Consider the following 27,879-nt stretch of genomic DNA (forward strand, 5'->3'; position numbering starts at 1 on the left):
AACAAAATAAAGGCAGTTGGTTGCTTTGTGGCTTTGCCTTCCTTTCCAAAACCGCTTCTTGGGCCAATTTCGGCATCGCCGCACCAGGATCCTTCCCTTTGGAAGCATTTGGGGTCGGGAGAGGAGATTTCCTTGTCCCTGAGCAAGCGGCACGGCACAGGCAGGTTGCACTAGGGATGGAGATCGCTTTTATTGAGTCACTCGAGTGCTTTAGTACAGAAGAACAGATATACAGAGATGATACATGTTTGTGCTTCAACACTTTCCAACATTTAGATTCCAGTAATTCCAAGGTAAACAAGGTCCAAGACAGACTAGATTAATTCTTTTTTTTTTTTTTTTTTTTAAAGTTTTCCTTTTTGATAAATTATTTTTTATATAAATAACTGTTAACAGAAAAAATAATAATAATAATAATGTCCAACATACAAGATCCTGAAGCATTTGCATTGCTAAAACCAAGGAAGTCAAACAGGGCAGGAGGACCAAGGAGGAACCAACAAAGATCAGTGCAATGATACAGCCTTTGCCCTAAAAATATATATTTAACTTTATGGGCAAGGAATAGATGGGGAAGGAAAGGATTTGGGGGGGGGGGGGGAGAACCACCAACGAGGCAAGAAAGAGCGATTTAAGGGAAGGAAAAGGGGGGTCACAGCCTTCAAGAACAAAACGATGGACCCCAAAATATTGCAGTGCACCTAACGGCAGGGGAAAGGGGGGGGGGGGGCAATAAAAACCAACTAAAAACCCGAGGTTTGGGTAAATCACTATACACCAAGCTTGTAAGAACATCACAGACACAGTCATTAATATACACAGAGTCTGGGGGGGGCCTCGGGGTGACGGCACGCTCGGGGATGCTTCACCACGGGATGACACAAGGAGCCGGGCACGGGAGCGCCGACTTCCATGGGGATGGATGGAGAGGGAGATATATATGTAAAAATCCAGGGGCTCTGTCATATATATCTCTCTTTCTGTATGTATATATAGAGACCCAGAGAAGGGGGGGCTGCAGCAGGGCAGAGGAGCAGCCATACAAGCAAACAGGCCCCATCTCCAGGTTTTGACCATTTTGGTCCCTTTCCACATGGGAATTGCCACAGCGTGAAGCATCTCGGGTGCAGCCTGATACCCCCCACCCCCGTGCCCTCTGTGCCAGATGTTGGCGTGCACATCTGGCAGGAGCACCCACCATCCCATAAGAGGGGACAGGCAGAGCCGAGCCCAGCCGTGCGCAGAGGCTGGAGCCATAGGGGGGTGTTCATCCATTATCCATCCGCATGGAACCACATTCCCTGGAGAAGCGTTGGGAAAAAGGCCAGCAATGGGCTGATGGGGCACTCAGGGACGAGCTCCTGGGTGCTCCCGATAGCTGCAGCTACAAATAGAGAGAATTTGTGTTCTTTTCCTCTTTTCAACGCAACGCATCGGGTTTGATGTGTTCCTTTTTGGCTGTTGTCCCCTCCCTGTGGATAAAATGAGATTGGGAAAGCGCTGGGAGGGGAATGGGGGGAATCAACACAAGAACAAGATCGAAAGCCGGGCTGGGGCCGGGGCCGGGTGCTGCTTGCACCCAGGGGGAAGGTTGGATTCGGCATCGAGTGGTGGCGGCGGCAGCGCTTCCTTTTAACTGCTGCTTTCCTCCTCTGTCTTATTGAGTTTCTTCAGCGTGTCCAGCAGTTTCTGTGGGGTGAGGATGTGCGTGGACCCTGCAGGGCAGAAGAAACGGAGCGGGAGCATCAGTGATGGCTTTGGGATGCCCCGGTTCATGTCCGCGCTGGCCCCGGTACCCCCACCCCAGCGAGGCCTTACCTGGTGGCCACAGCCCCGCACACCAGTGGAAATGCTTGCGAGGAAATGTATGTCTTGGGAGCGGTATAATGGGAAAGGAATGGAAAAGGAGACATGGAAGAGGTGTACGGAGCAGGGTGGGATGAGGCAGGGGCCGGGGGTGACTGTGAAGCAGGATTACGGTCAGTGGAGATGCTCCTGGACACTTTGGGGATGCCAAAAAGCCACAAGGGATGAGGGCAGGCAGCATGTACGGATCTTCTCCAGCCCCCAGGCTCTTCCCCTGCCTGCACAGAGCATCCTTGGGTCAAAGGGGTGGCTGGGAAGGGAATGGGTGGGAGAGGAGGAGGTAAAGGGCTCTTGCCTTCCGCTGCCCTTGCAGCCTGCCTGGATCCGTGCGCACCAGCACATGGCTCATGGGAACGCCATGATGGGCCTCACCGGCAGCCTTGGGAAAGGGACCACAAGAGCAAACCTGAACTTTCCCATCAGGATTTCAGCCCCATCACACCCTGGAGCTGGGAGCAGGGGTGTCATGGCAGCACCCAGCTGTTGCTGGAAGGGATGAGAGGGTCTGGAGCCAGGACAAGCACTGAGCTCTGCTCCAGGCACTGAACCTCCAGCCCCATTGCTGGATGTGGGATGTGGGCAGCATCCCGGGATGCTCCGTCCCCCTGCCTGACCCTGCGATGCTGCTGCTGGACCCTGACCCACCACCCCCAGCCCCTCCAGCCCTGGCAAAGGGGGAGCTCATGGCATGAAGGAGCTGGCCAGGACTGGCCAAGAGACATGGCAGAGGGATGATGGAGCGACGCTGGATGCTTTTCCACCCGGTAGGAGGAACTTGCAAGCATTTTCCTATCGGAGAACCAAACAAATGAACCCCCCAATAACAATAATTAAAGAAAGGAGGAAGAATCAAAGAAAACCCTTCCAGGAGAAAGAGTTTCTTTTTCATCAGTAAGCTGCCTTTACTTGGTTTCTTTGGCTCACTCCATTGCTGGAGCCTGATCCTCAAATGATACCCTAGTGGAGTCCCTGAAGTCGGGGTGCCTCAGGTCCATGAGAAATTTGGTGGGGGTGAGAATGTGAGTAGAACCTGCAGGAGAACAGAGCGGGGCTGACGGCTGCGCCCGGGTCCCCCCACACCCTGCGCTGGCGTGAGGAGAGGAAGGACGCGGCTGCCACCCAGAGCATCGCAGGCGCATGCAGGGGATGGTCCCCAGAGAGAGGAGGGATGAGATGGGCAGCGGTGCTGGGGGAGGTGATGGAGAGGGGGCTGCTGCTCCCAAGGGAATACAAGGAGCGGGATGAGATGCCGGCAAGAGGCTCTGCACCTCTGAGATGGTGAGGGGCTCCTGCCCTACAAGAGGTGTATCCAGCCATGCTTCCTGGGCGGAATTTTATGGGACCTAAAGCTCCTTGCTAACATCCGGCAGGAATCCCACCGTATCCTCCACGCCTGACCCACGGCTCCTCCAGGAGCTGAACGCACATCCTGTCACACACGTGTTGCAATGTGTGCAATGGGAAAATGCACCTCCTGATGCACTGCACATGCAGTGTGTGTGCAAGCCAAGAATGCACCTCCTGCTGCCCACACAGTGCCCATCACGGTCACTGCGCGCTGTTGCACGCCTCTATTGCATGTTTCCTCCCTGTAACAACCCCAGTGCCGATGGTGCAATGAGGCTGACAGGAGCGATGCAAGCTGCAAAACCCCCTTCCCATTCACCCAGCTTTGCTTGACCAAAACCAGCCGGGCAGAGGAGAACTGGGAGCAAAGGCAGGGATGGTGAGGGACATGTGCTGGGGAGGAGGGACAGAGGGGCGATGCCGGACGGCAGGAGGAACCCTTTCCACAGCATTCCAGCTCCCACAGTGCTGTGGAGCCGGGAACAGGCGGGATGGAGGAGGTGGGATGAGCAGCCAGCGCGGCGGGCGCGGGGACAGGGTCCCAACTCACCTATTAGCACTTCCCACTTGCCGCTGGCTTGTGTCACCTCGTAGGCGCAGCGCATCTCGTTCATGCTCACACCGCCCAGGATGAAGATGATGAGGCGGGGACCACTCCGGTACTCGCCAGGGGCCTTGTTCTTGTGCCAGTGGCCGTAACGGGCACTAAAAAGAGGAAGAGGAGGGTGAAGGATGGGCATAAAGCATCCCAGAAACCCAGAGCCCCTCCCGTGTGCTGGGCTGCACCCCCAGAGCGTGAGCAGCAGCTCAGGGGGGGATCCTGCCCCTCTGCTGTGCTCTGGGGAGACCCCCCCTGCAGCCCTGATCCAGCTCTGGGGCAGCAGCACAAGAGGGACCTGGAGCTGTTGGAGCGAGGCCAGAGAAGCCCATGGAGATGCTGTGAGGGCTGGAGCAGCTCTGCTCTGGAGCCAGGCTGAGAGAGCTGGGCTGGGGCAGCCTGGAGAAGAGAAGGCTCCTGAAGGGGAGACCTTAGAGCAGCTCCAGTGCCTAAAGGGGCTGCAGGAAACCTGGAGAGGGGCTTGGGACAAGGGCCTGAAGGGACAGGCCAAGGGGAATGGCTTGAACCTGCCAGAGGGGAGACTGAGATGAGCTCTTAGGCAGAAGCTCTTCCCTGTGAGGGTGCTGAGGCGCTGGCCCAGGGTGCCCAGAGAAGCTGTGGCTGCCCCATCCCTGGCAGTGTTCAAGGCCAGGTTGGACACAGGGGCTTGGAGCAAGCTGCTCCAGTGGAAGGGGTCCCTGCCCGTGGCAGGGGTTGGAGCTGGAGGAGCTTTAAGGTCCCTTCAACCCAAACCAGGCTGATTCCATGGTTATCTCCCAAGCTGCTGTCAGAGCAAGTCCAGCCGCGAGTGCTGCTGCACAGGGAAACGGAGGCACAGGATGCTTGAATGACCGCAGAGCAGCTCGCAGATGCACAGATGAGGGCTGGATGCTGCCAGTGATGCAGGGATCTGTGTCTGGGAGCGGGGTGTTTGGTACCCACCTGACAGCAGTGGTGCTGAAGGAGGCGGAGGAGCGGGTGGAGATGTACGGGTAGTGCTTGGTGTCCAGCTTGTCATCGATGGCATCCTGCGGGCAGAGATGGGGTCAGCAAGAGGCAGGCAGAAACCCAAGAGGCACTCTATGGGGCTGCACCCGACAGGACTGACCCACTTAGGTCAGGATTCATTTGCATATATTTGCATAGGCTGAATTAATGGGACAATTTGCCTGTGTTCCTGTCATAGGGCGCACTTAGGGTGAGAAGGGTGGTGTGATGCTGTGGGGCAGCACGGGGTAGGATCTTCCCCAGAGTAAGGGCCCTGCTCCTGCTTTACTCAGTGGTGATTATGGAGCTGGTGAGATGCTGCTGCCTTCTGCAGTCCCCTCTGGTCCTGAGGATGAGGTTTAGGGCTTCCCTGGGCAAGAAGCCACTCCCAAAGAGCTTCCAGGTGAGCTTTTATGGGCTTGTGGGAACTGCTGGAGCTGCAGCTCTGCTTGCTGGTGGTGCCTGGGAGCAGAGGTGGCACTGACTGCATGGATGGCCCCTTCCCCAGATGTGGCTCCAGGGTCTGTGTCTGAGCAAGTGGGATCTGTCCATGTTGGGGAGCAGTTCTGGTGCTGGGGTCCCCTGGCCATGTCCAGGAGTAGCTGCTGATGGTGCCATGCCTGTCCCCTGGCTTGGCTGGGACATCCCTGTGACAAGGCCACCCAACCGTGCCCATCGTGGCACACAAGGAGCAAACAGGGCATGGCACAGGGTGCCCAGAGAAGCTGTGGCTGCCCCATCCCTGGCAGTGCTCAAGGCCAGGTTGGACACAGGGGTTGGAGCAAGCTGCTCCAGTGGAAGGTGTCCCTGCCTGTGGCAGGGGTTGGAGCTGGAGGAGCTTTAAGGTCCCTTCAACCCAAACCAGTCTGATTCCATGGAGAGGTGTCATGGTCCTCTGCAGCCCCTTCCTGGGTGGTGCTGAGGTTCCTGCTCCATCCCTGTCCTTGCTGCTCACCTCCATGATGTCCTTGATGACCGGGGTCCATCGGGAGAGCTGGTAGGTCTGCTCGCTGATCCGCTCCTTCCGCTCCGGCTTGCTCCGGCGGCGCAGGGTGGACTGGGCAGAGGGAGAACACAGGCACCCTGAGACTGGTGTGGGACCTCACAGGGGTGCTGGGGGTATCCCATAGGATAGGCACATCCCAAAGCACGCCGGGTGCCGCGCATCGTCCTCCCGAGGCACAAGGAGGACCATGGGCAGTGGGAGGTGGACACTCACGTCTGTGATGATGGGCACCCCGAGGTGGGCCATGTTGGTGATGATCTCGCTGTCCTCAGCTGGGATCTGAGCGTGCTGGATCAGCTTGTTCAGGTTCTCCTCAGTGATACCTGGAAATGAAACAGGGAGACGGTGTCCTCCTGAGAAATGCCTTCCCATGAGGGACACAGCCCCTCCACTGCCACCCCAGGACAGTGGGACCGGTGGTGGCCGGGGATAAAGGGCTTCTCCCTCCAGCATAATCCTTCTAATGGGTGACAGAAGCTTTTCCATCTGGCTTATGTTGGTTGAACCCTCAGCTGTTTGCCACCATTGCCCATGTGTCCTCCTCACCATTCTTCAGGAAGATGTAGAGCAAGATGATGCGGATCTTGTCATAGGTGCTGACATTCCCATCCAGCAGGATGGGGACAATGGCCCTCATGGGGTCCTTGATCTTCTCTCCTTCCGCATCGGTGCCCATGGCCAGGTCCTGCAGATAACACACATCATCCCTCAACCCACGGCTCAGTGCTGAGCTGTGGGGCAGGAGCTGCCAGCTCCAGCTGTCCCCACTGGGGACGTGGGGCTGGTGGTACCTGTTCGACTCGGCACAGCTTGTCCACCGTGCCCTGGTAGTGCTTCATGCAGTCCTCAGCCAGGTGAAGGTGGGTTGAGTACTGGCGAGACACGAGTGCTGTGGTCACCACCAGTGAAGGGTCTCTGTGCCACCACCCCAAGCCCCTGCCTATGGCCAGGGACCCTGCGGGGGGAGCCTGCTCCATAGAGGGGCTCTCTGCATGGACATCCCACCCTCCTCATACCTTGCTGAGCTCCTTCTGGTACTGCGGCATCTTCTTCAGCATCTGGGACAGGTCTCTCATGGTGGTCTGCAAGGGAAGGAGCCACGGTCACTCACCCTGGGGGACCAGGAGCAGGGAGGGGGTGACCTGGCATTGGCAGCTCTGCAAACTGCAGTGATGGGGGGAGAAACCCCCTAAGGACCCTCCTCTGCCCCCCAAGTGCGCTTGGTTGAGGCTGAGATGACGCTTCCAGCTTCTGGCCACTTTTACATCCTGTTTTCACCAAGGCCCCCTCACTGCCACCAGCTCAGGGAACCAGAGGCACCCACATGGGCCCCATACCAGGGGCAAACTGACCCCAAGTCACCCCCTTTCTCCAAGCCCAGGACATGGGTCCAGCACCCCAGAGCCATCTCCCCCCGTCAGGAGACCTGAGCACCCTTTGTGGAGGTCCCCATGGAGTAGACCCCCGTGTGCCCATCCCCAGCTTGGCGGACGCAGTTGTCACCTTATCGCCTGTGTTCATCCTCTTGCTGGAAGAAAACTCCTTCAGGGACCGGGTCACCTCCCTGGGGAGAGGAGGACAGCGCTGTCAGGGAGCAGGGACACCACCAGGGGTGTGTGGCAATGCCAGCAAGCAGGGACACTCACTGGGACACCTCGGCGATGTGCTTATGGCGCAGGGTGACCCACAGGTCGTCATCCTCGTCCAGGAGAACCTCCTTGATCCGGGCTTCCCCAATGCCACTGGTCTCATACCTGGGAAGAGGACAGGGAGCATCACAGTGGGGCCTGTAGGGACGTGATGTCCCCCTTGGTGCCTGGGTTCAAAGCAGGTGGGGGACCAGGGTGCCCAGAGAAGCTGTGGCTGCCCCATCCCTGGCAGTGTTCAAGGCCAGGTTGGACACAGGGGCTTGGAGCAAGCTGCTCCAGTGGAAGGGGTCCCTGCCCGTGGCAGGGGCTGGAGCTGGAGGAGCTTTAAGGTCCCTTCCAACTCAAATCATTCCATGATTCTATGATTCTATGACATGAGGGCTCTTCTTGGCTCTGCCAGAGCCGGGTGAAGTTGCTTCAACTCAGTTTCACATCTCTCCTTCAACTGCCGAATGTTGGGAAGAGGTCATGGGTTGAAGGCAAGAAAAGCCCCTTTTGCACCACTGCTGCGCATCATTCCCTGCCACGCTGCAGGCAAGAATGGTTTCTCCCAGCCAATGGCTTGTGATGGATGGAAGGACGAGCATCCTGCTGCCTCTCATGCCCTGGGTGGGACCATGGGGCCTTTGGGGCCAGCAGCACTGCACTCACTTGTAGACATCGTTCTCGATGGGCAGCAGGTCGTAGCTCATGGCTTGGAAAGTCAGTTCATGGAGCACTGGGGATGCAGGGTCAAAGCCACGGTCCAGGATGAGAAGCTGGGAACGAGCCTTGTCTGGACCCTGCAGAATAGGGGGAACCATCAGCAGTGGGGCCTGGGGCTCCTCCAGCCCCACAGGCAGTTGGGTGATGAAGGCAACGTTTTGGGGTGCCCACTTGGGGTCTGTGACTGTGACTTGAGAGCTCCAGTGGGACTTTAGGAGTGAAGCATCACCCGAGCATCCTCCCCTTGTCCCTGCTCACCTCACCCATGGTGGGGTCATCAGCTTTGTAAGCATCCAGCTTGTCCTGGATGAGCTGTGCCAGCATGGCGTTGTCCTTGTAATCCCTGCGGGAAGCAGAGGGAGAGATCAGCTCCCCGGGGCAGTGGCATGGGATGGGGAGGAGCTGCTGGTTTCCCTTTGCTCATGGGAGAGGGGACACCTCAGCCAAGTTTTGTTGCCTATTCCCACCTCCCCTTCGAGTGCTCCACTTGGATTTAAGGATCCCAACCCATCTCCCAGAGCATCCTTAAGTCTGTGGCACTTTTACACTGAGCACTGTGTCCATCCCCATCTCCTCCATCCCCACGCTGTCCTCAGCCACATCCATGTCCAACGCTCAGCATGGCCCCAGCTCCGCTGTGCTGGGGATGAGGATGTGTCCCCATGTCCATAGGGAGTGCAGGGGGTGCAAGGGGTGCAGGGATGCAGGGGTGCAGGGATGCAGTGGGTGCTGTCCTTACCCCCGGTACCGCACGGCCGGGTACTCCTTCAGCGTGGCGCAGAGCGTGGCGATCTGCTCCGCCAGGCGCTCCAGGATCGGGTTCTTCATCTGCGCCTTGTGTGGGCTGTAGAAGCTCTGGAAGGAGTCAGCTGAATCCAAGGAGTAAACCTGGAGGAGCAGCGGGAGCGGGGTCAGAGCGAGGGAGCAGCCCCGGTGGGTTTGGGAACTGGATTTAACCTCAGCTGAGCTCAGTGATGCTCGGAGCATCCTTTGGGCTTTCTGCGGTCCCCAGTGTCTTCCCCAGCTCCATGGCATGGTCCTTACCCAGGGTGAGCAGAGGAGGCAGTCCCACAGCAGTCGTTTGCCCCAAGCAGGGACAGAGACCTGGGGACACGCGGCTCCCCTGGTAAAGACCAGAAGCCAGTTTGGCTGCATGTGGAGATCATAGAACCACAGAACCAACCAGGCTGGAGAAGCCCTTTAAGCTCATCCAGTCCAACCATTCCCAGCAGTGCCAAGGCCACCACTGACCCATGGCACTGAGGCCTCGTCTCCACGCTGTGTGAACACTTGCAGGGACGGTGCCTGCAGCCCTGCCCTGGGCAGCCTGTTCCAATGCCTGAGCACCCTTTGGGGCAGGAATTGTTCCTCAGCTCCATCTAAACCTGCCCTGGCGCAGCTTGAGGCCGGTTCCTCTTGTCCCATCCCTTGTTCCTTGGGAGCAGAGCCCAGCCCCTCCTGGCTCCATCCTCCTCTCAGGCACTTGTAGGGAGCGATCAGGTCCCCCCTGAGCCTTCTCTTCTCCAGACTGAACCCCCCAGGTCCCTCAGCCCTTCCCCATCACACTGTGCTCCAGGCCCTGCACCAGCCCCAGTGCCCTTCTCTGGCCCCGCTCCAGCCCCTCAATGTCTTTCTTGTAGTGAGGAGCCCAGAACTGGACATGCCAAGAGCTCATCCTCCACCCGCTGCCTCCCCAGAAACACTGAAGCGTTAATGGCACCAGCAGGTCCGGCACCATCTGTCCCTGCGGTCCCCCTCTTCGCATCCATGCACCCAGGCGGGCTGGCTCCCTGCTAAACCCCCAACAGCAGATCAGCCCCGACAAGTAATCAAAGCAGACAGGGAGGAAGGGCTGAGCAGGGGCTGAGGAGCCAGCCTGGGGTGTGAGGCTGTGACACAGACCCTGAGGGGCTGGAGGAGGAGCCCGGGCATCCCCTGGCTGCCCCATCCCGGCCTCACCTGGGACTCGGAAGGGAGGAAGGCAATGTTGATCTCCGTCAGGGTCTTGATGACCTTGGCAGCACGGGACTTCACCAGCTCATTGAAGAGGGCATCGGGGCAGGCTGAGAGGGGAGGCAGAGGAGGAGCTCAGCATCCCCGCATCCCTGTGTGCCTTTAGTGCCAGGGACCTTCCCTCCCCTCTGGGTACTCACAGTCAGTGAAGAAGACATGGGCAGCTCTGTACTTGGAGGTGGGGGGATCCTTGAAGTCGTTGATGAGGGAGTGGACGGACTGCAAGAGAGAAGGGACTGGCTGGGCTGGGCACGGGGCTGGCACCAGCATCCTCCCTCCCAGCATGAGGCATGCTCCAAGCCTCTGCTCCATTGCACCATTGGCCTCGTTGGAGCCAAGATGCTCCCTATGGGCACAGCGTGGGCATCCCACTGCCAACCCCAGCCCCACGCTGTGTATTCACCTTCTCGGAGGGGGTGATGAGGTACACGGCCTCCAGGCTGGGCAGCGGCTCCCGGCGCTTGTTGATGTCTTCCACAACTGGAGGGGGGAAAACAAGGACCATGGCAGGGATGGGCGAGGGCAGGAGCTGCTGGACATCCCACCGGCCCTGCCAGACCCCTCATCACTGCGCAGCCAGGAGTCACAACCCCTGGGGCTGTGTGGAAGTACTGGTAAGGTCACAGGGGAGCAGTGGGTTTGTCTGTGTGCTCCCATCCTGCTGTTGCTTTGGGTTATTCACACATCCCTCCACTGGAGGGGACGACCCGGGGTAGGGGATGCTTTGGTGGTACCCAGGCTGGGGCAAAACCCCTGCCCCAAACCTCCCAGTGCATGGCCTAGGGTGTTCTGCTGCTTTCTGAGTGCTGCAGGGAGCTATTTAGAGGGCTGACATAAGAGAACACCTTGCCTCCTCCTCCGGCTGAGATACCACCAGGGAATGAGGTGTCTGGGCTCCTCTGGCCCCAGCAGGTAAGGAGGGAGGCTGTGAACCATCAGCCTGGCACCAGGACAGTGGTCCATGAGCAACAGGAGGTACCGCGCCTCCATCCCAAGCGGGACGGGCATGGATGGACTGCCTTGTGCCGGCCTTGAGATGTCTCTGCACGTCCAAGAGGGAGGTTTTCCCTTTCCCATAGCGAGGTTTGCTGGGCTGGGGGCTGGTTACTCACTTGTTATGCCCTCGGTCATGATGTCAGTCATCTTGCAGCAGGAGGAGAGCATCCGCATGCTGAGCTGGTCCACCACCAGCACCTGCAGAGAGGGCTGTGAGCTGGGGCACAGGGGGCAGCCACAAGCTCCCCTTTCCCATCCCTTCCCCATCTTTGTTCCATTCCTTCCTCATCCCTTGCCCATCCTTGGGGGCTCCCTGCCTGCACCTACCGCCTGCTTCCTCCTCCTCTCCTCTCCCCCTCGCAGGGGTTGATGCTCACCTTCCATTCTCCCTTCTTCTTCACTTTCCGGATCACATCGTGCATAATCTCTGCAAGGAAAGGAGCACAGGGCAGGGTGAGCACACCAGGGCCTGCTGACAGCAGCATGGTAGGCACTGCACCCCCAACCCATGGTGAGCCCCACTCCCCAGCACCTTTCCCAGGGATGTGGCAGGAGATGGGGATGGGTTTGGGGTACCCAGGGAGGGTCGGTCACCCCCAGCCCTGTTTCTATCTCATGTTTGGCACTAATAGCAGAGCCCACAGCAAGTGGGGAGCTATGGGATCACTGGGGGGGGTCCCACCCCCCCCCATGCCTCAGCCCTAATCTGAAGCACCAGGAAAACAACAAGGGCTTAAGAGCTCCTTTTAGAAACAAGACTCAAGCGGCCTCAGCCTGGTCCTTGTAATCCCCCAAATCCCATTTCACCTCCCGCGCTGGCCGGGTTTATGCAACCAACAGGGACAGCAGCAGCCGGGGGTCCCCCGCACCCCTCGGCCCTATGGCCCCCCTGCACCCATACACCATGGGGTGCCGGTGGGGCTGCTCCCTGTGGGGTGCAGGTTAGGGCCATGTGAGGAGTGGGATGCAGTGGGTGTCACTTGGGGGGCTGGACTGCGGGATAGGGGTTTCAAGCCCTGCTAGAACCAGTATTTGCCCTCCTGCCACACACATGTGCTGCCAAACACCTGCACTTGGGGGTCCCTGAAGGTCCCTTTTGCACCCCGGTGTATGAAGCATCACCCCTCGCACAGCAGGGATGGGCTGGGAACTGCCCCGCTTGATCCTAAGGGAGAATCTGCATCCATGTCCTCCCCATGGTGCTTCTCCCTGGCTTTCTGCCCTGGAGGGCTCTGCTCTGAGCCTCTGCTTCCAGGACCAGGGATTGAAATGCCCAGTTAAAACCCAGCTAAGGAATGTTTCTATGCTATTAAACACATGTGCAGCCCACTATTGAGGTGTCACTGCCTTGGGTCCCCCAGTAAAGCTCCTTTGGGATTTATAAAGTGTCTGCCCCCTTCTTCCAGTCTCTTTGGGGGGGAGCAAGCAAGCGGCTGCGTGGTTCTGAGTTACCCCCAGGGTTAAACCATGACACAAAGCTTTTGGAGGCAGCCGCTGCACATCATCTCCTTCCCAGTGACGTTTGCCTATGGGATGCTCCAGAAGGATGCTGGCCATCAACCTCGAGTCCTGCCTGCCCTTGGCCACATCCTTTAGCCTTTCCATCGGTAAAGGGGCTGCATGGCCAGGGAAAGGGGATGGAGCTGGACACAGCTGGGGTGGGAAAAGCTGCTGCCTGCACCCATACGTGCTGCCCATCCGAATCCAGGTCATCCACACAGCAAAAACGTGGAATGGGAATTGTCCTCCCCATAGGCAGGAGCCTGGCCCCATCCTGAGCTCTGGTCCTTTGCTGGTGCAGGAGCACGGTCAGGAGCAGGGATGCCAGCCAGAGCATCCCTCCTCTTCCTTCCATTACTCACATTTGGCTCCTTCCCTGGAGCAAGGCTCCAGGAATAACAGAGCTGTTTACAAGGCAGCTCCCGCCCTCCATCCCATCCCAACAACCTCAACTGCGAACTATGTGGAGTGAAGCACAGGGGCCATGGTGGTGCCCCACTGATGGTGACCAGGGTCAGGGTCCGGCTGTCAGAAGACATCCTGCCCCTGTGATGGCTTTGCTCTAGGGCTGGGAGGGGAAGGAAAGAAGGAAGGAGGTTGGGAAAGAGCATCCTGGGGCCCATTGGTGCAAAGGCTCCATTGCTGAAGCAAGGAGGGGACAGCCCAGAACATGGAAGCCCCAGAGGTGGCAGGGAAAGGGTGGAATGTGGGAATTCTGGGGTGCAAAGGAGATGGAGGAGGGTGCAGCCTATCCCTGGGGCTGTTCTGGCTCATGTGGCTGCAGGCACTGGAGCTGTGGATGGGATGCTGGGCAGGACGTGAGCACTGCTCACACCATGGGGAGGAGCACGGAGGTACCCAGGCATCTCCGACCAAGGACCCTGCATCTGCTGCTGGGTGGGAGATGAGCACATGGGGATGGATGAGGCACCAAGGGCTTGGCCAAGGCCAGATGTGAGAAGATATCAGACCTGTCCTTGAGCAGGGCAGTTCCTAAGCAGCACCTCTGGCACAGGCACATCCAGCCAGGAGAAAGGATGCCAGCACATACTGTGCTGTTGATGTCTTGATGCTATCAAGGATGAGCGACGCCAGGGAAAGCAACATTAAGCCAATTCTTTATGGCCCCTTCCAACCCTAACCATTCTATGTTTCAGTTCCACACTCAGGAGAAGTTATAAGATCACCAAGAGACTCCTCCATTCCCTTAGGTCCTCAAGTCAAGCCTGGCCGCCTCTTGTGAACCATCAGCCTAGCACAAGGACAGTGGTCCATGAGCAACAGGAGGTAGCACATCTCCATCCCAAGTGGGATGCTCTTGTGTTCCCACATTAGCAGGTCATTGCCACCAGTGTCCTCAAGTGGTCTGGCCAGCCAGGGCTGTTGTACTCTAGCATCAGTCAGTGATGCTCACAGCCAAGCTTTTCATCTTCCCTAGGGTAAAAAAATGCATATGTGCATCTCATCCAGTGCCTTCAACACTTGGCTTGTCTGGACCTACCACACTGCATCCGATTCCTTTAGGCTGGAATGATTTGAGTTCCAGTATCTACCAAGAACAGACCATATAGGCGGCTCCGGACTTCTCCTCCAATGCAGAGACAACATCAGTACCTATGGACAAGGAAGCACACCCCATCTGCCAATGGAGGACCGCAACACGTGGCATGGAAATGACCCACTGCATCATTTCCAAGCAGGGCCAGAAGGTGGTGACACGGTGGCCTAGTAGGACCTGAGCCTATCCATCACTCCAAGAGGCTTAGCCCATGGTATTTACAGCAAGCTGGCCGGGCAACAGCAGCCAGCCCCATGTCTCCAACTGGTTGTGGGGGAAGAGGAATCAACCCTGCCATTGTCTGTGCCCACACAAAGCCTGTGCTGAGATGGACCCATCTGGGACGCCCCAAGCCCGTTATCCTGCTTCAGAAAGAGCTTGGAACACAGTGAGCAGCCCTGACCTCCACCAGTGGTGCAAGCAGTGGAACCACATCCACCAGGAGCAGCAGCACGGGTGAGGGATGCTGCAGGCAGGGACCACAGGAACCCAGAGTGAGGTTTGCTCAAGACCCACTTCTCCTCTCAAGCTGTCACGCTGCATCTCCAAGAGGAACATGCTTGGTCTGGGTTGACTTGGCAACTGCTTTTTGCTGGTTCATTAACTAATTGCTTAAGACAGTGTGAATGTTGCATGGATATAAACCACGACCGAATGTAGTGCAGCACGGATCTACCTCTGAGCATCCTCAGCAGGGATCTCAAGGTGCCAGCACTCCATCCTCAAGCAGTCCCCAGTAAAACAGGCTCCATGGAGCAGAGGACGGCAGGAAGGCCAGCAACCCCATTGAGGACGTACAGCATAACTTCGCTTACAGGAGGCAAAGGCTGGCTGGTGTCCTTCAGTGCAGGTAAGAGGCACTTCAGGGATGATTTCAGTCTGGAGAACACTGTGTCCATAACCCAAGGCTCAAATGTCTCCCCTTCAGTACTCTGTGTCCTCAACACCTTGCTGGAGGAGGTGTTCCTCACCTGGGAACCTGACAATGGTGCAGCCCAGATGCCATCCGGCTCCATTAAGTCCAGAACCGCCCAGGCTCAGCACCACCCTTCCCTCCCCAGCCCTGGATGAGGCGATCTTTGCTATTTTCACCCACATTCCTCCTTTTCCTATTTACTCTGCTCTTGTGAAGGATGCACCAAAGCCATGGGAAACCCGCAGAGCCCAGAGAGGAGGACAACAGGGACCTGGAGGTCTTGAACTCAGTAACAACAGCCAGAAGGGAGGAAGAGAAATGAAACACAGGATCACAGCCATGAATGGTTCCCGCTGCCTGCACTAGAGAATTGCAGTGACATTCACAAGGGTGACAGTCACTCCTGGCACTGATTCCTCAGGTGTGCACAAGGATGTGGGAGCTGAGCAGGTCTGGGTTGGGTCAATGGGGCACAGAGCACATCAGGTGCCTCCTGAAGGCATTACCCTTCAGTAACACTTGTCCTCTTCCACCGGGTGATTCCATCCCTGGCAGAAATGCTGTACCCGGACGCTGTACCTGGATGCTTTGTGCCACGAGGAGCTGCAGCAGGACAGCACACACGGGGTGTCAGTGTCCTCGAGGGGAGGTGACCCTCTCCCAGGGGTAAGTCACCCTTTCCTATGCGTGTGACCATGACTTTCTGAGCTGGTTCTTCTCTGCCTTGAACCAAGAGGGTCCAGCTGATGTGTGGCAAGGTCCTGATGATCTTTGCTGCTCCCTTAGGGACACAACCGATGGGCTCCATCAGTCACCCTACAGCACATGTGTCAACATGTGTGTGTACACGTTCATATGGGAAACACGGAAGCCCATACGTTAATGCACCTCCAGCTCCATCTATTTTTGCACTCTCCAAAGCACAAGAGCCAAGTCCCTTCCCGCACCGTGAGTTGGTGGACGCAGCATCTGCTTCTCAGCGTGCAACCAACAGCCATGTGACAATGATTCTCTTTTTAACCGTGTTGGTTTTGTGGGAAGAGGGAAGGAATCGCTCCTGGGATGCTTTTCCTCAGAGGTGCAGCGGAATCAGAGTCTTCTCCCTTCTTTTTAGAGGGAAAGAGTCCAAGTTCCTTTCAACCTTCTTGCACAGGCAGACATCGGTGGGTGGATGTGATGCCAAAGTGAGGTTTGTCATTCCTGGTACCCTTCCACGGTCACGTGTAGGCAAGTATCCCTCAGCCCTCCTTCCTTCCCTGCCCCTGGGACTCCCCGGAGCGGGGCACTGGGAGGCTGGGCTGCCCAGGAAGAGACTGGCTTCAGCTTCAGGGTCCGCTTCCACCCACAGGGGACAGGGCACAGAGACCACCATGTGCAGGCAGGAGGATGCAAGGTGCATCCCTGCAATGGTCCAACCAGGAGCAGCCAACCCTGTGCCCTTCGCTGCCTCCTCTCCCTTGCCAGACCTGGCTCCGAGGCAGCACACAAGCCTTGAGCTGGGCTTGGAGCATCCTCCATGGGCACCATCTGTGCCCTTTGCACAGGGATGGGGGGAGCTATGGGGTGCCCCATGCATCCTGGGGGAGCGACACATCAGCAACTGGCAGCGGGTCCCCATGGCCCCTGCCTGTGCCTCATCCCTGTCCCTGGAGGTGCAGCATCTCATGTCCAGCTCAGAAGCCTGCATCCGCCAAGTCATCACATCCCAATGTGGACCCTCGAGAGGTTCAGATGGGGACACTGGGTGGCACCATGCAGCTGTTACATGGGTGCTGCGGGCCCATCAGACCTCACCCGGGCAGGATTTAACCATGGGGCTCCTCGGTGGGGCTCTGGCAGCAAGCGCTCCAGCACAGGAGGCTGTAGAGCAAGGATGCTCCGCAGGAAGATCAGCTCCTGTCCTGGGGGAAAGGTGTTTTCCTGCTGTCTCCAGAAGAGAGCAGGGCTCTCCCTTATCCGAGGGCTGCTCTGCTTCTCCCATCTGTCCATGACAGCATCACGAGAAAAAGGAAGAAGCCCTTGGGGAGGTTTCTCTCCTCTTGCAGGGGTCCGGGGTTTCAGATCCATTGTGGGCATCACTCCAGCTGCGTGCCTTGCACCAACCCATGGCGGTGGCAGGCACTGTGCAGGTGTCACCCCTGCAGCAGGCCCGGCTGGGTGATGGTTCAGTGAAGTAAAACCCAGCCTCCTCCTCCTCCTCTCCACTGCAGGGTGCTGCAGGAGAGCAGGGACCAGCCTGGGCAGGGGAGGCTGAGGGCAAGGAGCTGCAAGGAGGCCCTGGGGCAAGAGAGGATGGGGAATGTGAATGTGATGGGGGTTAGAGGAAGATTTGGGGATGGGGGGGGCGGTCAGAATGGGGCTCAGCTCCATGCTTGGGTGAGGTTTTGCTAACCAGAACCAGAGCAAAGGGACTGGTTTGCCAGTGGGGTCCTGGGGAGGTGGCTGCAGAGGGAACAGAGGCACAACAGGAGGACGTGGTCCTTGGGCATCGCACTCAGCTCCAACCCCGGCTGAAGGAAAGCAAGTCCTGAAGGGATGCAGCCATCCCTGATGGATGCTGCGGGGAGGTGCAGGGACACCCCCAGCCTGCACCCCATGGCTCTATGGGGGGGACAATCTGGTTCTGCCCATCTCCTGCAACACTCACCCACCTCATCCCCCTTCCCACCTCTCCAGGGGCCTCCAAACCCTGCCGTGGCACCAGTTGGTCAGAGGAATAATCCGGGTCTGGAGGGAAGCCAGGGCAGAATGCAGTGACAGAGGGGGGGCCTGGGCAGAGCGAGCCATGGCAACGCGGCAGCATCCATCCAGCTTTCCCTCCCTCCTTCCATGGGGGAGATAACCTGGCCCAGGGGTCAGCCCCAGCCTTGGACCTCTTGCTCCTTAGGAGCATCTTCTGCAGGAAAACCTTTGGGAATCCCTTTAGAGCAGGCTGGTGCAGTGAGGGAGAGCCGTGTGCCATCCGCATTGGTGCCCAGTGGGGGAGGTCCTGGTACCCTGCTCCTGATGCCAGCTGAAAACAGCACCTCAAGGCAGGAACGGACCCACCAAGGCCAGGAGCTTCCCATGGGATTCGAGGAGGGATGGGGGGGCTGGAGCCCGCGGGTGCTCCTCAAGGGCCCCGTTCCTCACTCCTCTGCAGCATTTTGCCTGCACATCCCTGCTCCCTCCTTCCCAACACCCCCGCTTCCCTGATGCCCAGCTCCCAGTTATCGTTTCCAGTCTGGAATGAGATTTTTCAGGGAAGCACAGAGCAATTTGTTACCCCGAAGGGGAGGATGGAGGCAGGTTTCCATGATGTGTATGTGTGTGTGTTGCTCTCCCCCAGCATATTTCAGCGCAGAGACAATGAATGGAATAAGGGACGTGCAGAGGAGCTGGTCCCCGTCTCCTCTTTCAGGAGGGCACTGGGAGAGCTGGATGGGGCCTGGGAGCGGGTGGATGGCAGGGGGGCAAGGGACCCCTCCAAAAGCAAACCCAGCGAAGAGCCAACCTCCCCCCTCCCCAAAGCTCATCCCGCAGCACAGAAACAACCATTCCCTCGCCTTTTCCCTTTGGTTTTCCAGACGGATGGGCTCAAACCCCCAATGCAGCACCCCAGGGTGACGATGATGAGGAGGGAAAGGCTCAATCCCCCCATCCTTGGGGCAGGGTGATGCCTGGGAACAAAGCAGGGCCATCCATCCAGGGGGATTCCCCCCCCCCTTTCCCATCACATCACCACCCACCCGATCACACCACCAGCCCCGGCTGCACCATCCGCATCCCCGCCGCGGGGATGTCACCCACAGTCACACACATACAACAACCCCCCCCTCCCTGATTACACCCCAAATACCGCCCCCATCCCCATCCCAAAAAACACAGGAATCCGGGCCCGGATGCCACGGAAATAAATCCCGCAGGAGGAGCGGGGAGGGACGAGAGCGGCTTTTCATGGCTGCGGGGAGCACGAGGGAAGTTTCACCGGTTCCTGCCCTTTCTCCTCTCGATTTCAGTCCAATTTATACATAATAAATACAGCGGGGGTCGCTTTAATTTGTCCTTTGGAAGGAACCCCCCCATTCCCCCCCCTGCTTCCAGCCTGGAGCGTTTTGGGAACCCCCCTTCTCCTTCCCCCCCCCCCCCAATGGAGACGTTGCAAACACCGGCTGCAGGCAGGAAGCGATCGCGGGGCCCGGAACCGCCGCAGGACCGGGACCCGAGGGGCAATGCCCGTGGGAAAAGGGGGATTTAGGGGGTTAAGAGGGGGCGCATCCCGCCCCCGGGAACAAGGAAGCGGAGCCGGGGCCGGGAAAACACCGATATCCATAAGGAAAACCGGTGAAAGCGGGCTCCCTGCGGACAAAGCGAGAGGCCTGAACCAATGGCCCCCCCCGGCCCTGCTCAGCCCCCCCGAAGAGGGGGGAGAGCGGCTTTTCCCCAGGATGCGATCGCCCCTCGGCCTTTAGGAGCTGGGGGGGGGGGTGCAGATTCAAGCGCCTTTCACTTCCCTCTTCCTCCACCCTCCGTTTTCCACCCCCCCCTTGTCCCCTCCCCTCAGCACTGCAGAAAAACCCCAAAACCCCCCAAAATGAATAACCACGGGGGGGGGGGGGGCAGCAAACCCCGATCCCACCGGGCCGCCCTGTCCCCGCGTCCTGCCGCCTGCCCCACGGGGGTGTCCCCTGTGTGCCCCCCCAGGCGCTGATGCCGTCCCGAAGGTCCATCTTGCGCACCCGCAGCATCCCCTCACCCGCGGTAAAAGGCAGGGGGGGGTTCCTGAACCCCGTTATTGTGACCCCCCCCCGTCCGTCCCCGCCGCGGACCGGACGCGGATCTTACTTTCTCCCACCACAGCCTTGAGTCCGACGGGGGCCATGGCTCCGGGGGGGGGTGAGCAGCGGCTGGGGATGGGCGATGGATGGGGGGGGGGGGCACCCGCACGCACCGGAGCCGGGCGAGGCTGCGGGTGGCTGCGGCGGGAGGGGGGGGGAAAGAGCGAAGAGGGGGGGGGAGCGCGGGGAAGGGGCGGGGCTTAGCTGACCGCGCGCGCGGGGGGGCGGGACTGCGTCACTTGGCCCCGCCCCTCCGTCGCCGCAGCGGAGCGCCCCCTGGCGCCGGCAAAGCGAACAACAACGCGCCCCGGTGTGGGGTGAGGAGGGGGAATGGGGAGGGAGGGAACGGGAGCACATGGCTGGGGGTGAGGGGATGTGCCCAGGTGTGTGAACCATGGAGTCATGGGATGGCTTGGGTTGAAGGGACCTTACAGCTCCTCCAGCTCCAACCCCTGCCACGGGCAGGGACCCCTTCCACTGGAGCAGCTTGCTCCAAGCCCCTGTGTCCAACCTGGCCTTGAACACTGCCAGGGATGGGGCAGCCACAGCTTCTCTGGGCACCCTGGGCCAGCGCCTCAGCACCCTCACAGGGAAGAGCTTCTGCCTAAGAGCTCAGCTCAGTCTCCCCTCTGGCAGGTTCAAGCCATTCCCCTTGGCCTGTCCCTACAGGCCCTTGTCCCAAGCCCCTCTCCAGGTTTCCTGCAGCCCCTTTAGGCACTGGAGCTGCTCTAAGGTCTCCCCTTCAGGAGCCTTCTCTTCTCCAGGCTGCCCCAGCCCAGCTCTCTCAGCCTGGCTCCAGAGCAGAGCTGCTCCAGCCCTCGCAGCATCTCCGTGGCCTCCTCTGGACCCTATATCTATATCTATGTATCTATACTTATATATCTATACCTATGTATCTATACCTGTATATCTGTTTCTATATCCATATATATAATTTATATTCATTTTTAATATATATATGTATGTCTGTGTGTCTGTGTATGGCCATACATCCATGTTCACCCCATCACTTAGAGATGAAGCAGGAGGGGGGTGCCTGGGGCCACAGGACAGCAAAGGTGAGTCTGTGGGGACAGGATTGGGATGAGATCCCGTGCTCCATCCCAGCCACGCGTGTTCCCAGCAGCCCTGCGCTGTGCAGACGTGCGTCTGGATCCTTTGCTGTAAAACCTGTTCTCTCCAATGCTTCCTTTCAACTCAGCTGGAGTGGAGTTTGTCAGAGCCCTGGACTCGGTGCCAAGCGCAGGCTATAAATACAGCAGCTATTTAAGAGCGAGGTATTTATTTGGCTTTCCCAGTCTTCCTGCGAGGATGAGCATCGCTTGTGTGGCAAGGATTATGTGGCGCATGTAGGGAGCAGGGACCGTCTGCTGGGGGTCCCATGATAGGGGTCCCTTCCTCAGGGGTGCTCAGCCCGGGCACATGATGGGGATGTGGTTGCTGCTCCCCTCGCTCCGTCCTGTGCTGGGTTGGTCCAAGTGATGTGAAGTGGGGTCTGGCAGGTGGGAGCTCTGCAGGGAGCAGCACTGATGGTGTGGGATTTAACCCTGACTAAATCATGGAGGGAGCTGGGATGTGAGAGAAGGATGGGTTTCAGGGGCAAGAAGCTGGAGGGAGCCGGTTTCCTGACAGACAAGTTTGAGAATGTTTGTGGCACTGAGGGGGTGATGGAGGAGACACTTTAGCCCTGGGGCCACATCCTGACCCTTCCTTGTTGATCCTCTCCTAAGGCATCTGGGCCTCGGAATGTGTCCCAAGGGAAGGTGGCTGCAGGCCACCCATTGCTTTCATCCCCAAGTGCCCAGTGCTCCTGCTGGAGGCAGTGAGGGTGATGATTGCTCTGAGTGCAGGCAGGGACCAGGCTTTGTGCTTTGGGTTTTCCCAGCTGTTCCCATTGCTCAGACATAGGCTTCATTTTCTTTCCCCAGTGCAAATGTCACAGCAGTGGCTGCAGTGACGCAGGACCAGGCCTTGTGTGATGTGATGCCCCATCCCTGCCCTGGGTCTGGAAGTGGGGCAGAACCCACAGGTCAGAAGCCCACACTTCACAGTAAGAGGCAGAGCCAGGGCTGCATCCTGGCCTGATCCATGCCAGGAATAACCCCCAGAGAGGCCAAAAGGGTGAGACCATCATTCCCATGGTTACTGGTGTCTGCTGCTCCTTGGGGAAGCTGACAGAGCCTCTGGCCCCTCCAGGCTCCCCACAGCGTCCTGCAAGCATGCCATGCCCCATTCTCATGCCCCATTCCCATGCACATGCCATTCCCATTCCCATTCCACCCACAAACATGCCCCTTGCCAGTGTCCATTCAAATGTCCCATGATCCTGGTGCCAGCACCCCATGCTGGTGCCTGTGCCCATGCCTATGTCTGTGCCTGTTCCCACACCTCCTGCCCATGCTGGTGCCGCTGCCCGAGGCAGACAGGCTCTTTGCCATGCCCATGCCATGCTGGTGCCCATTCCTGCACACCCTGCCCATGCCAGTGCCCATTCCCAGACCTCATGCTGGTGTCCATGCTTGTGCCCATTCCCACACTCCATGCCATGCTGGTAACTGTCCCCACACCCATGCCACGTCGGTGTCCATGCTGCTTCCCATTCCCACGTTTCATGTCTATGTCAGTGCCCATGCTGGTGCTTATGCCAGTGCCCATTCCCACACCCCATTCCAGTGTTCATGCCATGCTGGTGTCCATGCCCATGCCATGCTGGCTCCCATGCCCATGCCATGCTGGCTCTCATTCCCATGCCCCATGCTATTCCAGTGCCTGTCCCCAGACCCATATCATGCCAGTGTTCATGCTGCTTCCCATTCCCACACTTCATACCTATGCCAGTGCCCATGCTGGCGCTTATGCCAGTGCCCATTCTCACACCCCATTCCAGTGTCCATGCCATGCCGGTGTCCATGCCCATGCCGTGCTGGCTCCCATTCCTACGCCCCATACCCGTGCCCATGCCCTGCCGATGCAGCCAAAGCTGTCGCGCCCTCCGCAGTCTCCCTTCCTGCAGGCTCCCAGTTATCCCAGTCGCGACCAGCAGAGGGGAATGCTGATCCAGGAGAGGGGAATGCTGATCCAGGAGAGGGGAATGCTGATCCACAGCATCCTCCTGCTCCACCCGTGCCCGGGTTAGCGCAGCGGCTGCTGTCCCCGGCGCCGCGGTGCTCCCCGTGCAGCGGGCAGGCGGGTGGATGCTGACCCACGGAGGGCTATGACCCCTCAGTGCTCACCCCGACCCTGTGCTGCCCCACAGCCCCTGGCACTGGCTGGAGGGTGCTTTGCAGGGTCTCCAGGTGCCCCCCGGGCAAGGCTCCCTCCCTCGCGTTGTGTGGCTGGGGCTGGATGTGCTTCATGGGCTCTGGCTCTGATGCAGGAACAACGGGCTGCAGCAGGTCTGAGCCAGCATTCCCTAATCGCCCTGTTGTGTGGGATCGCTGCTCCGGCACAGCAAATCCCGCTGGAGTCAGCGGGACTGAGGGTGCAACAGCCCATGGGGCACATCCCCACACACAGCACTGCTGATACAAAGGGACAGGCAGAGGTGCCGCTGCTTTATCAGCACAAGGCAGGTTTACTGCTGCAATTACACAACTGTTAATGGCTCCAATACGGGTTCCATGGAGGCCAGCAGCTCCCAGGGCACGAGCAGGACACGTTCACACCTGCTTGCCAGGAGCTTTTCCCTTTTGGCCCTCTCAGACCCCGCACCACAGCAGATCCCTGAACAAGGATGGGTCTTATTCACCTCTGAGGCCGTAGAGGTGACCTCGGCTGGGTTTGAATGTGCCCATTCCTCATGGATGGGACCTGACCCTGGCTGCCAGGGTCACTGCAGGGATGCAAGCAGCTCCATTTGCAAAGGACACCCTGAAACCTGCCTCTCCTTGCCCTAAAGCACCCCCAAAACGATCAGGTTTCCTGGTGATGCAGGGAGGTGGAAACAGATCCTCGTCCCAGGGTCAATGAGAATGAAAGGAAAACTCCACTGATTGCTCCTTATGACAGAGAAAGGGAAATAAACACCAGCTTGAAAGCTTTCTCCTGCAAGGTACCCCTGTGCTTAGTGCTTGCAGGAATTCAGCACGTGGCAGGTGATGGGGAACACCATGTTCTGGGTGCTCTGCAGGTGCATTAAGCTTTGCTGCTGCGAGGTCCGATTTTACTCTGTGGTGATGATGGCTGGGGTGATGCGTGGGTAGCAAATCCAGAGGGACCAGCTGAAGTGTCAGGTTCGGTTTGACTGCTGTAAGCATGGAAATGCACCAAGGAATCAACTTCTTATTCTTAAATGCTCCCTCACATACATGGATTGGGGCATCAAGAGCAACCAGGAGATGTGCTGGGTCCCCAGGATGGTGAAGGAGAGGTTTGAAGTACTCTGCTCATCATGGTCGACTTCGGCACCAGCCTCAGGCTCATTGAGTCATGGAATGGTTTGGGTTGGAAGGGACCTTAAAGATCACCCAAATACAACCCCTGCCATGGGCTTGAGTCCAGAGCAGGCCATAGAGATGCTGCGAGGGCTGGAGCAGCTCTGCTCTGGAGCCAGGCTGAGAGAGCTGGGCTGGGGCAGCCTGGACAAGAGAAGGCTCCTGAAGGGGAGACCTGAGAGCAGCTCCAGTGCCTAAAGGGGCTGCAGGAAACCTGGAGAGGGGCTTGGGACAAGGGCCTGTAGGGACAGGACAAGGGGAATGGCTTGAACCTGCCCGAGGGGAGACTGAGATGAGCTCTTAGGCAGAAGCTCTTCCCTGTGAGGGTGCTGAGGCGCTGGCCCAGGGTGCCCAGAGAAGCTGTGGCTGCCACATGCTCAGTGTGCAGTGCTCCTGTGCTGACAGGGGTTGCTTGGGATTGGCTTTGCAAGGCTAGGGCTTATGCCATGTCCTTGGTCTGGTTAGCAGGGCTGTGTGTGCACTGCCTGAAGCACACTCCAGACAGTGCTTCTTTTAAAGGAATGATGCTTGGTTTCTGATCCTGAAGTTGGTGCCATGGGTGGCTATTCCCTGTTTTGTTGTTGGTCTTCATTTGAGAGAGGTGGATGCATTTCCCCCCACCTTGAAAATGCCCTCGCCGCACTAAGGCTGACTTCTGAATGAATTCAGAGCCAGACTCCTCTGGGATCAGTGTTCAAAAGCCTCTGGTGGAAAGATTTTCTATTTTCAATGAGATTTTGCTGTAGCTCAAATTCCCGGGGGAATCTCTTGATCTCAGCAGTGTTTTGGCCAGGCAAACAACCTCCAAACAAGCCCAGTGCTCAGGGAAAAGCCTTCTGATGGGCACTGCAGAGAGGAAAAGGTAAATCACAGAATCCCAACCTGGTTTGGGTTGGAAGGGACCTTAAAGCTCCTCCATCTCCAACCCCTGCCACGGGCAGGGACCCCTTCCACTGGAGCAGCTTGCTCCAAGCCCCTGTGTCCAACCTGGCCTTGAACACTGCCAGGGATGGGGCAGCCACAGCTTCTCTGGGCACCCTGTGCCAGTGGAAATGTGGAATAGAAACACTGGAATAAATACGTTAGCACTGAAGCCATTTACCCTTTGAAATGACTCGCAGGGGTAAGAACCTGTGCTCGGATGGAGAGGGCTCATGTGCGGTGGCAACCTCAGGGGTGAGCCCAGCCCCTGGTCACAGCCCACACCCAGTCTCCTCACTCCCATGGGTGCTGGGGCTGATACAGGTGACATCTGGGTGCTGTCCTGATGTCCTTTAGCCTCCTATTGAGTGTTTTGCCTTTAGCAGAGCCCAGCCTGCCATGGCAGCACCCGCATCCCCCCTGCTCAAGAGGATGCTTGGCCCCAGGCTGGCAGCACCCTGCCATGGCTGCAGGGGGGAAGGACCCCCAGTGTCCCCCTGAATGTGCTGGGCAGGGGATGGGCACATCTGAGCTTCAAGGAGAGGTGTGAGCAGCCTCCATCCCCTCCCCATCGCAGCCGCTGTGGCTGGCCAAGAGCTATTTCAGGCAGGATAAACAGGATGCCTCGCTCCAGGCTGGCCACCTCCACTCCTCCTTCCCACTGCCGGGTAAACAGCCCAGCCCAGGAAAAGATTCCCTGCACAGCCCCAGAGCCAAGCAACCTGGCCACGGTTGAGCCACCAGCCAAGGCTAACGCTCTGGAAGCAGCCATGGACCGGAGTGATCCCAAGGCATGGATCCATCTCGGCAGTGACTCCCTGCAGCCGGGAACAGCCTGAACGTTCTGGTCACACCACCACATCTTCCCCCTTCCTCCTCCTCCTCCTCCTCCTCCTCTTCCTCCCTCGGTCACACCGGGCTGTGTGCTGTGCCCAGCGGCTGGGAATGATGCAGGCAAGGCCTTTCCTCCGGCCGGATCATGCCCAGGCAGCGCCGGGGGATCCTGTGCGGGCTGTTTCCGCCTGTTGCTCTCGGGAGAGGAGCTGCAGCAACAGGAGAGGAAGGAGGAGCTTTTCCACCGCTTCCTCCAGCTCCTCGGCTGCTTCCCTCGCTGGGCCTGAGAGCTCAACCCGTGGATCCAGCATGTGCTGTACTGATGAAGCATTATTGGTCCCGCTTGGAGCGTGCCCTCCTGCTCCACAGTGATGCCAGATGCCAGCCTGCTCCTGGCTTCCCCCACTATGGAAGAATGGTGCCAAACGGGGGTCCAAAATGCATGGTTCAGTCTCTATGGGGAGTGATTTAAGGCAACTTGAGCTTTCCCGTCCCATTCTCCCGCATAGCGAGGGAGAGCGGCCCTTCGCCTGCATCCCGCTCTGCCCCATCCCGCTCCCACCGCCACCCTCAGCCTTCCCATGGCTGGGTCTGAGCGCAGGTAGCAGAGGGAGGAGCCGCTGTTGCAATCGCCCCATGGAGCAATGTGAGGCAAGAGGAGGCCGGTGCCAAGCAGCCGGAGCTGGTTTGCCTGGCGCCGGCAGCCGTGGGAGCTGGCGCGGGGCCCTGCGGTGCGGGCACACGGCATCAGGACCGGGCATGGAGGGGGGGTACAGCTCTTCCCCGTGCCCCGGTGAGCTAATTAGAGCAGCTAATTACAAGGCGGGGCAGGGAGAGTTGCTTTTACAGGGGCATGTAGTGATAGGACAAAGGGGAACGGCTTGGAGCTGAAAGAGGGGGACATTGAGAGGGGATAGTAGGACTTTCTTTAGTGACAGGCTGCTGAGATGGGGAGGGGATGGAGGCTGCTCATACCTCTCCCTGCAGCTCAGATGTGCTCACCCGCTGCCCAGCACACCCCGGTGGGCACTGGGGGTCTTCCCCCCCCCCGTCACCATCACCGTGCCAGGGTGCTGCCATGGGACCAAGCATCCTGCTGAGCAGGGTGGGATCTGGGTGCTGCCATGGCAGGCTGGGCTCTGCTAAAGGCAAAACACTCAATAGGTGGCTAAAGGACGTGAGGACAGCAAACAGATGTCACCTGTATCAGCCCCAGCACCCATAGGAGCCAGGGGGCTGAGTCCTGGCTGCAGCTGGGTGCTGCTGGAGCTGGGCTGGGCTTCGCCCCGAGGATGCTACCGCACATGAGCCCTCTCCACACCCTGAAAGTCGTTTCAAAGAGGAAATTGTTCCAAAGCTGAACTATTTATTGCGTTTTTTGTATTCCAATAGTTTTCCTGGCACAGGGTGCCCAGAGAAGCTGTGGCTGCCCCATCCCTGGCAGTGTTCAAGGCCAGGTTGGACACAGGGGCTTGGAGCAAGCTGCTCCAGTGGAAGGTGTCCCTGCCCGTGGCAGGGGTTGGAACTGGATGAGCTTTAAGGTCCCTTCCAACACAAACCATTCCATGATCCTGGAACACGCTCGGGCCCAGCCGGCGCTGACGCGGTGCAGGAGGCGGTGCGGGGGGAGTGGCCGCGGCTCGCTGGGGCGCCGCGCTGCCTGGACCGCCCTGGGCGCTGCCTTCCTCCTCCTCCTCCTCCTCCTCGCCCGCCCCGGCCCGGCTCCGCTCGCC

At 58.6% G+C, this 27,879-nt stretch overlaps 1 protein-coding gene across 1 annotated transcript; it reads right to left on the reverse strand.

Annotated features, from left to right (window-relative positions):
• Window positions 1-165: 165 nt before the first annotated feature.
• LOC308227874 (syntaxin-binding protein 1) lies at window positions 166-20,046 on the reverse strand. The gene is made up of 19 exons (XM_080630770.1): window positions 19,966-20,046; window positions 11,545-11,594; window positions 11,284-11,365; window positions 10,575-10,651; window positions 10,312-10,390; window positions 10,118-10,221; window positions 8,898-9,046; window positions 8,417-8,501; window positions 8,105-8,235; window positions 7,451-7,558; window positions 7,308-7,368; window positions 6,821-6,886; window positions 6,596-6,676; window positions 6,351-6,489; window positions 6,018-6,127; window positions 5,754-5,855; window positions 4,754-4,839; window positions 3,764-3,918; window positions 166-1,715 (listed from the first exon to the last, which is right to left on the reverse strand). The coding sequence occupies exons 1-19, from the start codon at window positions 20,000-20,002 to the stop codon at window positions 1,633-1,635; spliced, it is 1,785 nt and encodes a 594-aa protein (XP_080486896.1). The 5' UTR covers window positions 20,003-20,046; the 3' UTR covers window positions 166-1,632.
• Between the last annotated feature and the right edge of the window lie 7,833 nt (window positions 20,047-27,879).

The sequence above is a fragment of the Psittacula echo genome (assembly GCF_963264785.1).
Source record: "Psittacula echo genome assembly, chromosome: 16".
Lineage (NCBI taxonomy): Eukaryota > Metazoa > Chordata > Aves > Psittaciformes > Psittacidae > Psittacula > Psittacula echo.

Bases quoted from the DNA above. Each gene is read 5' to 3' on its own strand.
- LOC308227874 (XM_080630770.1), bottom strand. From the start codon at position 20,002: ATGGCCCCCGTCGGACTCAAGGCTGTGGTGGGAGAAA. The intron at 6,677-6,820 runs GTATGAGGAGGG...GTGTCTCGCCAG, and splicing joins ACCAGAAGGAGCTCAGCAAG to TACTCAACCCACCTTCACCT. The intron at 3,919-4,753 runs GTGGGTACCAAA...TCCTCTTTTTAG, and splicing joins TTCAGCACCACTGCTGTCAG to TGCCCGTTACGGCCACTGGC.